Source organism: Vigna umbellata, chromosome 7, assembly GCF_029865625.1.
Source record: "Vigna umbellata cultivar VRB3 chromosome 7, Vumbellata_1.0, whole genome shotgun sequence".
Taxonomy (NCBI): domain Eukaryota; kingdom Viridiplantae; phylum Streptophyta; class Magnoliopsida; order Fabales; family Fabaceae; genus Vigna; species Vigna umbellata.
Window position 1 is genome coordinate 44,847,322 of NC_142171.1, and position 14,557 is coordinate 44,861,878.

Consider the following 14,557-nt stretch of genomic DNA (forward strand, 5'->3'; position numbering starts at 1 on the left):
CACAGAAGAGAATAGACGGTGGTGGGTGACAAACACCACATTTAGGGTTTAATCTTTCGATTCAGTTCTATGATTTTAGATTTAGATTTTAAAGCTTTCATAAAGTAGAAATTGATTGCTGTATCGGGGTCATGGAGGATTGCTTTGGGTGACAGACATCAGAATTCTCTGCAGCTTTGGTACTTTGTACTTTCAATTCCATTTTCTTGCAATAAAAACTTTCATTTTGATTCAGTTTACAATCCTACTTGCTCTTTCTAATTCAATTTATATTTTTGCACATGAGTTTACTTTTCCAACACCTTTATTTTGTTAATTTTGATTTACTTTAGATTCTTATATACTTCTTTTGTTATTCTTTAACTATTTCTGTCCATTTGATGTTTACCTTTGAGTTTTATTATGTTTCATAGTGTATAGTTGATTCCTTAAATCTGTTTTTGCTGATATTAATAGCCTACACATCGTATATAGGATTTTTGACTTAGTTTTAAAAATAGGTTTTGATGTTTATTGTTGATCAATGTGTAATTCAGGTTTAGATGTTGTACTGGTTGGTAATGTGAGTGAGGATTACCAAATTTAAGTTCCTGAATTAGGAACTCAAAAATCGCAAAGTGGGTTTAACTTTTTCAAAATGTCTTTCTGAGTGTGATTGAGACTCTCTTTATCAACCATTTGCACATCTATTTCTGGGTTTCCTTTTCTTACACTATGTTCTTTGAATTTACCCTTGTTTCTTTACTGTTTGTGCTTATTTCTTTAATTCATGTCAATACCCATTAGTAAATAAAGATTATCTAGAGTTAAAAAGAAATAATAAGAAAAAGGAAGAATACTTTTAAGTGTATACGTTGTTAAAATAAAAAAAAAAGAAAAGGAAGTTGTTTTGGAGGCGTGGGTGAATTGAGCAGTGGCGAGAAAAACGGTTAGAAGGAGAATTTTGAAAAAATATACAGAGAGGGGAGTTTTTGCATCATCACAATCAGTCGGGACGAGTTGTTAGAGACCTCATCACTAGAGCTTATTTAACTCCTCGAGCTTCAACAACCCTCTTTTGAAGAAGAACTTACCAAAATGTGTGCCTACCACTAGGCAATAAAACACAATATCGATGACTGTCTACACTTGCAGGAACTCATCGAAGATTTGATTTGATAGAGTCTTACCGATTTATACTAAAAAAAGGAAACCGTTGACGACGAGGACAAGATAACTACCCCGACCGGAGCCGAAGCTGAGGAAGATGTAACCCCACAGCCAAGGTTGAGGACAGCTCGAACAGCTTGACACGATAGTACACTTTCCGAATACCAAACCTGCCCGAGACTAGCAACCCTCCAATGCACAACCGGCAGCCAAATTGTCTAACCTAACCTGGTCCATATTAACGGGAGCATCACACAATCATCAGAAGGTTCGTGTGGGAAGTAAAAGATACCAAAATGTTATCAACTTGATAATTCAATTTCCATGCAAAGCTTGCTACCCATGACTTGAGGATTTCTCCCTGAATGACCCAAACCAAAGGATTCAATGTCCATTTCGTTAAATTGTTGTTTTATATATATATATATATATATATATATATATATATATATATATATATATATATATATATATCATAGTTGATTTTTTGTTAATATAAAGATTCTTTTATTGCACAAAATAGAGCGTCAAACTTTTACTTTAAAATAATAACATTAAAGCAAAAACATATATATTTCATGACTTTAAAATAATAACATTAAAGCAAAAACATATATATTTCAAACATTTGATTACTTTTAAATTATTTCAATAATTTCATATAATATGTAAAATGATTTTAAAAATATATATTTTATTTTATTAACATATTTATGATTAGTTAAATACTTGTAGAACCATGTATAAGTAATTGAAATGTAATTGGATGTAGAGGACAAAATATTAAATGTAATGTAAAATTATACCATTATTAATAAAAAATATGAAGTTATTGCAGTTAGTTGTGTAAAAAGAATTATTTTTGCATATTGGTACTTTTGAGATGTTGGAATTTTATTTACATTTTGATTTTTATATGAAATTTTTTATCTAAATAGTTTTATTTAATAAATTTATTAAATAAATTATTGGAAGTCTTAGTAAAATTAATTTAAATATATAAATAAATATAAATTTTATCTTAAAATTAGTTTTATAAAATTGAGTTAGTTTTATAAAATTGAATGAGATTTATAAGTTTACAATCATTTTATTTTTTAAATTTAACTTAGTCTTAAAATTTATATATTAATATTTTTTTTTCTTAAAGATAGTTAGAATATGAAGTTGATCTCAACAACTAAAAATGTAATATTACAATTTATAATAAAAACAATACTCAAAGTCACCATACAACTAGAATGCATTAAAAATCACATAAAAATACAGTTTTCCTTCTTTATTATATCTGTACATGATGTAAAATCAACAAATTTTAATTTTAGTATGTAATTATTTTTATTTTTCTGAAAGTGAAAATTAATTGATTATTATTATATAATACTAATTAACTGATTATATATTACTCAATGGTTATATATATATATATATATATATATATATATATATATATATATATATATAACCCAGTTGTGATATAACGTTAGTATGATAACTATTTTTTTCTAATTTTAAAAAATAAATATTAATTATCTATCATACAAAAATAATATTAAGGACTAAAATAATGATTTGAAATTGAATTAATTAATACCCTAAACTAAAATTTACATATTTTATGAAGATTAAAAATATTGATTTCAAGTTTTGTAAGATGAAAAATAAGAAAAACTTATAAAAACCAAAATCTAAACTTACTACTGTTGTGGACACTAAATACATATTTACAATTTTTTTGCTCTAAAATACTTTCTCATAAAACTTTTCTCTCATGAGACATTTTTGGAGTTTCTATTCTTACTAAAAATACCTAAATAATTACATTTTTCCTATTTATGCGACCACTTAAACTATTAACAGAGATTCCTTTTTTTTCTTTGGTTAAAAAAAGTTCAGAAACACCAATAAAATAAAAAGAAAAAAATAATGTAGCGAAAAAAAGGACCAGTGGTTGCATATACAGCGGGTGTGTGAGATGAGTCGTGATTGACATGACAACATCTAAATTTCTGGTGCACAAACGCAAGGCATTCGATTGGGCCCACAAGAAATCAAACTTTTTTTCAATTTTTTTAATGATTAAATAAAAACAAAAAATAATGGACGTGTTTTTGTTGTCTATGTTCTGTTCCTTTGCGCTGCGCCTCGTAAAAACTGGCAGACAAAATACAACTGCGGGTGAAAGCTTTGAGAGACAGATTCTTCTTCGTCACAGGTAACCAACCCATTTTCTAAATTCTCCAAATTTCAAATCTTTCGGGCGCATATTTTAATTTTCCCTGATTTTTTTTCTGAAGCTTCACCGTGGAAATGCTGTTTTTTTTTAATTGTTTTTATATACTCAGGCTATTTATTTGAAGGTGTTATCGAGTTTTTTTATTTTGGGTTTAATTTTAGTGTTTGGGTGATGAAACTGTTCTATTTGGTTTTTTAGACTTCAGGGCTGATCTAAAAAAAATTGAGATGTGAGGGTTTTGATGTTAACTTTGAGCATGTTTGATTTTGGGTTTGTTGGGACGAGCTTCTCCATAAACGCTTTCAGGAGGTAAAAAAACAACAGATTGAAATTAGTTTCTCTATATCTTGAAATTAGATTTGCATAAATTAATTTGGAGAAACATCCTCCTGTACTTCCCAAAATTTTTATTTTTAACTTATGCGTTGCGTAAGTTAATTTTTATTTATGGAGAAGTCAGTTTTTTTTTCTTTCCTTCCTAGTTTGTTCAAGCAGGCTCTGTCTAGAATTACATTAAAATATCAATTATTATGATTTTAGCCGTATATTCACACAATTGGTTTCTTGATGAAGAATTGGTTCATGGTTTATTGATCTAGTTGAAGTAACATTAGGTAGCTTTTTTCTTGTATAAAAATCTTATACTGAGTTTTTCTACTACTTGCTTTTAGAGTATAAACATCCTAACATAAATCACATCACTTTAAAATTAGTTTTGAAATCATTCTTTTGTGATGCCTTCCATCAAGAGCTAGTTTCAATCACTCTAGTAGAGCATTACTGAATTTAGGTTCAGAAATATTTACATATTTTGAATCCTTAACCTTCTGATGGTCACATTAATTAATATCAGTCTGAATGCAGGTTGCTGAATTGAAGAATTATCAAAGTCTATCAGCTGCTCTTGATCTGTGTAGAACTTGTTGGATTGTGTTAAAAGTCTGAAATACCATATTAATACATTCTCCAGTTACCGGCGAGCCCTTGGGTATCTGTTTGGACAAAGTAATGGCTCTTCCTGGTTCCCTGCAGTTGTCCCATGGATTTGGACTTTGCAGGAACCTGGGCTGCAATAAACATTCGGTACATAATTTCTCTATAATTCTGTATTCTTTGTGCACTGTTCATTATGTTATAATATCCATTCTCACCACTTTATGCTTTACAGAGGGCAACGGGACATGGCAAGTTACATTTATTTAGGGCAGGTCTTTCATATTCTATTTCGGTATGTTCTTAAAATATGGTGACTGTCTTGTTGCTTTCTGCTTATTCATTGTGCAGTTGAAGTATATCTTTAGCATTACATGGCTCTGTGTCCTCTTTTTAAGTTATAGATTTCTTGGTATAGTGGAGTTTTGGTTCAGTGCAATATCTGTCTATTATCATGCTTTTGTTAGGAAAACATGTTTTTAGTTTGATTTATAATAAGAGAAAAAGGCGGAGTAGTTGAAACAAGAGTTTTAAGGTTGATGTGTGATCACAAGAAAGGGCATATACAAAATGGCTAAAGACAATGATGCACATTGGTGTTACGCCAATCTAGAAAATGATGGAAAATAATTGTTTACGGTGATTCTAATACACTATGAATATTGCTGGAAGCCCCGATGAGGACAAAGGACTACCTTGTTTTAGTCCATGAAAAGGGAAAGGGGATTTTATGGTGAACAACATATCTAACCTTATGTTTCAATAGAGAATTTCACAATTTCCTAGACATTCAAATACATTGAATTTGAATTGATCTTATTTCAAATTGTTTTTTCACATGTATTGTTTGGATAATGCAATTCAAATTAATTTTAATTTTCTTGTTTGGATAAAATATTTCAGTTACCACCAAATTCAAAAAATTATTTAAATATCAAATAATTGTTAAAAATTAAAAAAAAATATCAATATTGATTAGCTTTTACCGTCGCTCTGGATTGATGCTCTTTTTTTGTTAAAGTTTTTCAAAAAAATATTCATTTTATATTTGCAAAACTTTTTCTCAAATTATGAGATTATTTTCAAGTTATGAAATGGTAGATCAGCCAAACCCAAGTAAGATAGTACTAGGTCAAGCTCATCTAAGGGTAGGTAGACTCTTCCTTAGTCAGAGTTAAGCCAAGTTGACCGAGCTTAGGTTGAGTCAAGTCGGTCTAGGCCCAAGTTGAGTCAAGTAGGCTTGAGCCAAAATTGAGCCGAGTTGGTTTGTTGGAAGTCCCACGTCGACTAGAGATAAGGCCAATTCATAGTTTATAAGTGGGTGCAAACCTCACCCTACAAGCCGGTTTTGTGGGGTTGAGTTAGGCTTAAAGTCCACTTCTAACATGGTATCAAAGTCATGGTTAGAGCCTATCCTAGCAAATTCTTAGTGGATATTCTATTCTTCTATTCTTCTATTCTTCTACTCCACCCGCTATTGGGCCGTTATCCGACCACCCAATTTCTACTATCATGCACGAGATGTCTATACCTCGGCATGAAGGGGGTTTGTGTTGGAAGTCCCACATCGACTAGAGATAAGGCCAATTCATAGTTTATAAGTGGGTGCAAACCTCACCCTACAAGCCGGTTTTGTGGGGTTGAGTTAGGCTTAAAACCCACTTTCTAATAAGGTATCAGAGCCATGGTTAGAGCCTATCCTAGCGAGTTCTAAGTGGACATTTCTGTTTCCACCCCTTGTCGGGCCACTATCGGACCACCCATTAATTTCTACTATCACGCACGAGATGTCTATACCTCGGCATGAAGGGGGTGTGTTGGAAGTCCCACATTGACTAGAGATAAGGCCAATTTATAATATATAAGTGAGGTGCAAACCTCACCTTACCAAGCCGGTTTTGTGGGGTTGAGTTAGGCTTAAAGTCCACTTCTAATATGATATCAGAGTCATGGTTAGAGCCTATCCTAGCGAGTTCTATGTGGGCATTTCTGTTTCCACCCGTTGTCGGGCCGCTATCGGACCACCCCATTAATTTCTACTCTCACGCACGAGATGTCTATACCTCGGCGTGAAGGGGATGTGTTGGAAGTCACACATCGACTAGAGATAAGGTCAATTTATAATATATTTACAAGCCGATTTTGTGGGGTTGAGTTAGGCTTAAAGTCCACTTCTAACATGGTTGAACCTAAATTGAGTCAAGTTGGCTAGACTCAAATCGAGTTGAGTTGACTTGGACCCAGGTCAAGCTAAATTGAGGCAATCCCACATTTAGTCGAGTTAAGACAAATCCACATTTATCTAAGTCAGGGTCGACCCACTTGTAGTCAAGTTGGGCTAGACCTAGGTCAATCCTAGACCGATCTAGACCATGTCAAGTTGAGTCATCCCAAGCCTCGGTTAAGCTAAGTCGGCCTACGCTCAGCCGAGTCAAGTTGGCCCATGCTTAGTGTAGTCAACTTGGCTTGTGCCCGGTTGAGTCAAGTCAGCTTGAGCCTAGTCCAATCGAGTTGGCTCACATCCAATTGAGATGAGTCGCCCGATCGAGTCAAGTCGACCAGGGCCCTGTCGAGTTGAGTTAGCATAAAACTAATCAAGTGAACCTGAGCCAAGGTCAGGCCAAGTCAACCCGTGTGTGCCAAGGTTGAGTCGAATTGACTTTGGTCCAAGTCAAGCCAAGTTAGGGTAGGATCATGGTCATCCAAGTAGGGCTAGGCCCATGTGAAATCAAATTCAATTGGGTCCAACTTGGTTCAAGGTCCAGGTCGAGTTGGGCCAAGTGGGAACAAGAGAAATTGCATCAGGTTTGGCCAAGTCGAGTTGGGACGAGACATCGGGTAAAGAGGGCCATGTCAAATTGAGTTTGCTCTAGTCGAATTGGCCTAGACTTAGGTCGACCCAAACTGTGGAGATCAAAATATGAATTTGAGAATAAGAAGAATTTCAAATTCTTACTTTTTAGGTGGAAATTGAAATTCTTTAATTTTAAGTAAATCCATTTACTCTAATGAAATTCTAGAATTTCAATCTCTTTCAAAATTCCTCACCCAAACAATATATTTTGTCTTAAAGTATTTCAAATTCTTAAAAAAAATGAATTATCCTCTTAAAATGCCTTATCCAAACACGAGATAAGGATTTGGTTTTTAACCAAGTTTAAAGACACCATGTCATCAATGTAGCCTACTTCACCTAGTGGGACAAGGTTTTCATTGTTGATCTATAGTACACTTGACATCAAATGGTTTTTTATGTAGCTACAATCCTAGGTGTTCTATTTACTTCAATGAATCTCTTAGGTCTAGTTTGGAAGCTTCTAGAGTGAGATATTTTTTATTATAAAGCCCTACTGTTGAGGCTTTTCTAAAGTAAGAATATTAAGCTTCGTTAAGTTTATAGGTGCTTGTGAAGAAGTTTGATTCATTTTCTTCCTTGATTAATTTTTAATTTTCATCTCCCATTAGTGGTGAGAAATTTATCTGAACTGGCTTGTATGCATTAGCATTCTACCAGATTCTGCAATATTGTCAAGCAATAATGTTGGTTGTTATGGTGTTTCTTAGCTGCCTAGATTAATTGATAATTGAATGTTTACATTATAGTATTAAGAATAACTTGATATTGTCTTTTCAAAATCAAGAAATGGTTCATTCATTTTCTTTTTATTAGAATATACAGTGAGACAATCTTTTGTTGTAGTTCATGAGACAGGAATGTGGGGGTTTTCAATACCTTCGTCATATAAACAAGCCAACACATACATTATCATGCAAGGGCCGATCTTTTAAGTGTCATTGTCTTTTAGTGCCAGGTCAACCAAATGATCTTCCTGCTGTTAAGGCAGCTGCTACCGTGTTGGCTAGGTAATATTTGTGTTTTTACAGCCAATTAATGTACAAATTGAAGCAATCTACCTGTCTTTTTGTTAATATATGTTGGTATGGTTGTTTTAGATGTAGGAGGAAGAGAGATAGAGAGAATGAAAGTATAATTGATATTAACTGAGTTGTATTACAAAATTTTTTGATGTGTTCATAAGACTTAGAGTACCTGTCTTTATTTATACTAATAATATTCCCTATTAGAAAGCCGCTGGGCCACAAGAGTAGGAGGGTTGTTGATGTCTCTTAAAAGACACAAAGCCAGTTGTGTGGTTAGTTAGGATCACATCTCTAGGAAAACTGGGGCCTGATTGATGTCTCTGATCTCACTTTGCACAATTTGAATAAAAAACGGGTAAATCTGAGTAGAGGAAGCTGTAGGTCAATAAAAAGAGAGAAGTGGCCAAAGACTATTAGAAGCACACTAAAATTGTACACTGTAGGAGATAAGAACTCTTAGATGAATGTGTGTTAAGGCATGCCGGAAAGTTATAATAACTGAACAAACCAATCAAGGAGACAACCAAAATAAATAAAGACCACTACTAAAACGGCCAGAAGTAGGATATGAAAGCCATAAAACTGTTTGAAACACACTGGTAAATGAGAATGAAATACTAATTGATATTAACTATTTTGTATAAAAATGTTTGTATGTTCAACAAAGGTATAACGCTAGTATTTATACTAATCGTTTCCTAACTAATTAAGAAAATAAATCATGATTTGATAAGGAAATATAATAACCAATCGTAAGTTATTAATAAGGAAATCTAGAGGTTAGTATGAAAGAATATTATTGAATATTTCCATGTGTTATAATTATTCGCTTGTGTGTCTTTTTGCAGGTCTAGTAATTTGTTACAAAATAATCCTATCATAGTGAAGTTGATTCCTGCAATTGGCGTTATCATTTTTGCAATATGGGGTGTTGGTCCATTATTGTTCCAGACAAGGAAAATACTCCTCCAGGTTATATCTCTGTTATTATTCTTTTTTCCTGTATTAACTATTTTATCTGATTCAATGCAATTGATACCTAACTCTGATATTGTAGAGGAGTGATAATAGTTGGAAGAAAAGTACCACTCACTATATAGTAACTTCTTACCTTCGGCCATTACTGTTATGGACTGGAGCAATACTTATTTGCAGGTCTCTGTTATGATAATAACTTTATCAGATTCTGAATTTGTTATATCTTTCTTTGATGCTCTATTCTTCGTGTGCTGACTTATTCACTAACTGCAGAGCATTGGAGCCATTAATTCTACCTTCAGAACCTGGTCAGGTTGTTAAGGACCGGCTTCTGAATTTTGTGAGATCATTGTCAACGGTTCTGGCCTTTGCCTATTGTTTGTCAAGGTGTGCCTATTTCCTTACCTTCAATTGATCTACTGATGAATATTTTGTCACTTAATGATGTACTTAAGCACTTATATAGGTTTTTCTTCTTCGTTTACTAGGGAAATGGTCCGATTTTCTATTATTATGACAAACTGTGATACCTTACATATTTATTATCTCAGCTTGTTATGTGCTTTATGATAGGGACCGTTCAGCTATAGTTCTTCCAAGATTATCATTGTTGTAGCCAGTTTGAGTACTTTAGCTGGATTTGTGGTCCCAATTTACAGTGCTTACTAAATTTTTCATCCATAAACTTAATTGTGTGATTCTCTGGTGCAGTGTAATTCAACAATCACAGAAATTCTTTGCGGAGGCTACTGATGCAAGTGAGACGAGAAATGTATGTATCTTGTATAGACAATAGACATCACAGTTATATGAATTTAAACGTCATAAATATGTTGTGGATTCCATATATTTTATCACCTGTTGGCTGTCATAAATTTAAATACATATTATGACTAACGTGATTTATCAATCAAACAGCCAATGACATTAGTTGGGCGATATATTTTCCTTATTAAATGATAAGTAATGTTTCAGCTTTTGGATGTAGCATTTCTACCTATCAATTTATTTTATGCATTATCAATCTTCTAAATTAACTTTTATCTCCATAAAAATGAAGAACTGAGAACACTTAGATATATCATGGCTATATCTTTTGCTATGTACATAGGCTAAAAGAATTTATAATGGGTGTGTATGTATTTAGATTATGTATCATGTATAGAAGACCAGTAGCTTGGCAACAGCATTGCCAATTGGATATAATTACTATAAAAATCTGGATTTTGGTGTATTGCTCGGTTATTTGTTATGGTTCAACTTTAATGACATAATAAATTTTCTGTTTTTCTTAGATGGGATTCCAATTTGCTGGCAAAGCTGTTTATTCTGCAGTATGGATAGCAGCCTTTTCATTGTTCATGGAATTATTAGGCTTCTCTACCCAGAAATGGGTTACTGCAGGAGGTCTTGGGACAGTTTTGCTGACCCTTGCTGGTCGTGAGGTGTGGGATAGATTTATCGTTTCTTCTAATCATCACAGTTCCCTTGAATTTTAATGGCCAGAATGTTATTGTGGCACTTGTTGACATTAAGTGTTATATATTCAGATATTTACAAACTTCCTTTCAAGTGTGATGATTCATGCAACTCGGCCTTTTGTGGTTAATGAATGGATTCAAACAAAGATTGAAGGATATGAGGTTTCTGGTACTGTCGAGGTGTGTTAAACTGTACTTTTAACATTGAATGGGGGAATTACTTCTGTTAAATATGTGCCTAATTGTTTTATATGTAATAATAACTTAGCAGAAGGACATTACAGAGAATGGTGTAGTGTTTGATACCAGTCATTATTAAATGGCCATTGATGTTTTCATGCTATGCAGCATGTTGGCTGGTGGTCACCAACAATTATTAGAGGTGAAGATCGTGAAGCTGTTCACATTCCAAACCACAAATTTACAGTGAATGTTGTGCGGAACCTTAGTCAAAAAACACATTGGCGAATCAAAACTCATCTAGCCATTAGTCATTTGGATGTAAACAAGATTAATGTAAGAAACAGTTTTATTGTTTATTTTTATAGTTAATTTTTTTCACTCATATTTGAGCATTTTATGATAATTATCCCTAGATGTGACACATGTTTTAATGCTTCTGTAGAACATTGTTGCTGACATGCGGAAGGTATTGGCCAAAAATCCTCAAGTTGAGCAGCAGAGACTGCACAGGAGAGTGTTTTTGGACAACATAAATCCTGAAAATCAAGCTCTTTTGGTTAGTATGGAGTAGTTAATCTTGCAAATCAATGATTCTATGCTAACTGAACAGGATCTTAATTCTTAAATACTATTTTATTCTTTATTCCCTTTTTCCATAAATATTTAGCTACAGTAATCATTGTGCCATAAACAGTTTGAGGAAGAATTCATTCTGTACTTAGCTTTTTATAGATAAAATTAACTTTTAGTTCCCTAAGACAAAATCGTGTATTCTGTAATCTGTGATCTAACTTGAGTTTTTTTTATAATCATTATTCATGCTTTCAACCTACCCGTGAACTTCATTACGATTCAATTCATTGAAAAGTTATAACAGAGCAGCAAACAGTATATCTATGAATCTCTAGTTTTCTTCCTCCTATTATGCTTTATATTTAGATCAATTTTAATTTATTTTTAGGTTTCATGTTAAATATCATCTTTAAATACTTGGGATATTTTTGTTAATGCCGTTTTCACTGTCCAAAATAGGGTACTTAAAATAGGTTAATGAATACTTGAAATAAGTTGATATTTGATAGTCTACATGGTTTATCGTCTAAACCTTAAAAAAGTACTGCAACGTACCTATATAAACGGTACATACCTGCTTTTGTTACGTGTGCATCTATCATGTTCCATCATGTACCTATATTAACAGATTGGAACTTTCATCAATCATGATCAAACCTGACGATTGCCCATGTTTTATCTATGTAATGTATGGTAGTAATATATATTTATAACATTTCTTTTCTATGATTTCCTCAGATTCTGATATCTTGTTTTGTTAAGACCTCACATTTTGAAGAATATCTTTGTGTTAAGGTAAGAATACTTCCTTATTTATCTAAAATAAAACATCTGCAGTGAGATAAGCATCTCAAAAACTGAGATTTCTTTCAATTTTGTATTATTGTTCTTGGATTTAGCTGATTTTTCAACCTTTTTAATTTTGAAAAATAGGAAGCAATACTGCTGGATCTTCTTAGAGTTATAGGCCATCACCGAGCCAGACTTGCGACACCGGTTCGTACCCTGCAGAAAGTATACAGTGATGCTGACTTGGATAATATACCGTTTGCAGATTCCACATTTGGTGGAGGTCCGGTCACAGTACCTAACCGCCCATTATTAGTGATTGAACCATCTTACAAAATCAATGGAGATGATAAGATGAAAAGTCGATCTGCACGACCAGTTGTTGATCAAGATAATAAGACATCGAACTCTGATGCAAATGGAAACTCCAAGACACCTGTGACATCTAATTCTGACACAAATGGGAAAACAGTTGTGACACCCAAACCCGACCCAGAAGTGGGTGAGAACAAGCCACTGAAATTAGATTCAAACAAGGAAAACGTGGAGGTTCCAGACTCTTCTTCTAAATCTAAAGTATCTGGTTCGGTAGTAGAAAATTCAGCCCAGAAGGACATAGATTCCAAGCAATCCAAGGGTCAGACCACTAAAAACATAAAGCCAAATATTGAGTCTGAGAATGTAGTGCCCTCCTCATCTAACAGTGCTGACAAAACTGGTGGACTTAATGTTAATATAGCATCAAAACCGCAAGGGGAAAAGAAACCTGCTGCACAGCCTCAAGCATCCAGGACTGTTCTTGAAGAAAATATAGTACTAGGTGTTGCGTTGGAAGGATCAAAGAGGACCCTTCCCATTGATGAGGAGATTGACAATGTAACATCTCGAGAGGCAAAGGAAATGGCTGCATTGCAGGGTGGAAATGGACCTCCAAAGGCTCTAGATGGAAATGACTAGTTGCTGTAACAAGTGAGTTCAACTAGTTAGCTGTTTTGAACATTAATGTTCCAAATCCAGTAGTGCACTGCTTTGAAGCAGTTTCCCACCACTAGGAAATTGTATATATTGCCATTTCATGTGTCACACCCCTTCTACAAATGGACTCGAGCTGTATTGTCATATCATTGCATTATAATTGCTGTTTCAGAAGTATATGGAAAAGGGGTTTTCAATTGTTCAATTATAATGTCAAATAGTTTAGTATGTATTTTTACTTTACTGGAATCACAAATGAACAACTGAAAAATTTATATCTACACTTCATTGTTAAAAGAACATCAAGTATTGGGTTATCATCACAACCTTTTCTGTGCAGTAAAGTGTCAATTCTTCTGCAAAAGTATAGATTGTTTTTTCAACTACAACATTATACGCCCAATTTTGAATTGCATGAAAAGCTGACTGCAATAGATTGAAAGCTTTCTAAATTCGTTGCTATTATTAACAGGTCATCTGGTGTGCTAGAAATCAACTCATCTTTGATGGAATTTCTGAAAGTGCTGTTGGATTGCATTTCATGTGCCTATGATAATGTAAGGATTCCAGGTACTAGTGGGAATACTATACAGATATCTTAGATAAACCAACCCTTAACTTTTGTGGTTTTAAAGGTGAATTTAATTAGAGATTATCAGAGAAATTTCATAGAAGGTCTAATATGCTTTATGGCTGAAATCCGTGCTCTGTGCCATGGTCTCAGGCACAGTGGAATGATGGCTTTAATCAGATAGTGTGTGCTATTCTGACTCATTTGCCAAATTGGGGGCAGCATCTACCAGTACTTTTTTATTTTCTTCCACATCTCATCTCTTTGAACATCAACAAAATATGTTGAATTTTCAAAATCCAATCACGTAATTATATTTTGACAACTGGATTAGGATAATAAATATTATAATTTATTGCTATTAGCATGACAGTTCTTTTAATTAATTCGTACAAGTGGTTGTATTGTGTTTAGTAATTAAGTCCACTGATCAATTCTTGGAAATGTAAAAAGAATGTCGGTTTTTTAATAATTTAAAAGCTATATATATATTTTAATTATCTTTTAATAAATCATGAGAGAAGATAAGGGCATGTTACAAGTTCATTACGTTAAAGGACCTAAAAAAGCACATAATTTATATAAATTAAATATATATATTTTTTGGAGAAAATTAGAATTAGTTAATTTTTAAAACTTTAATTCAATTTAATTTTTTAATTTTTAAATATATAAATTTAATCATTTTAATTAAATTTTGTTAAATTTATTTTATATTTTAAATGTTTAATTAGTATAAATTATTTACTTTGACATATTTTTATTTTAATATTAATTAAAAAACTTTAATAAATAGTTAAAAAGCTA

At 32.9% G+C, this 14,557-nt stretch overlaps 1 protein-coding gene across 3 annotated transcripts; it reads left to right on the forward strand.

The window, feature by feature from the left end:
• Positions 1–3,243: 3,243 nt before the first annotated feature.
• Positions 3,244–14,002, forward strand: LOC148196375 (mechanosensitive ion channel protein 2, chloroplastic-like). Of its 3 annotated transcripts, none has more exons than XM_088094236.1 (15): positions 3,244–3,364; positions 4,250–4,468; positions 4,554–4,613; positions 8,019–8,182; positions 9,049–9,172; positions 9,258–9,355; positions 9,452–9,565; positions 9,890–9,950; positions 10,474–10,623; positions 10,729–10,839; positions 11,008–11,175; positions 11,285–11,398; positions 12,154–12,210; positions 12,349–13,173; positions 13,652–14,002. In XM_088094236.1, exons 2-14 carry the CDS (start codon positions 4,394–4,396, stop codon positions 13,159–13,161), a joined length of 2,109 nt encoding a protein of 702 aa, XP_087950362.1. In that variant the 5' UTR covers positions 3,244–3,364; positions 4,250–4,393; the 3' UTR covers positions 13,162–13,173; positions 13,652–14,002. The 3 variants fall into 3 exon arrangements, with proteins under 3 accessions (XP_087950362.1, XP_087950364.1, XP_087950363.1); XM_088094238.1 differs by lacking the exon at positions 3,244–3,364 and adding an exon at positions 3,568–3,694; XM_088094237.1 differs by lacking the exon at positions 3,244–3,364 and having other exon boundaries at positions 4,239–4,468.
• The last annotated feature ends 555 nt before the right edge of the window (positions 14,003–14,557 follow it).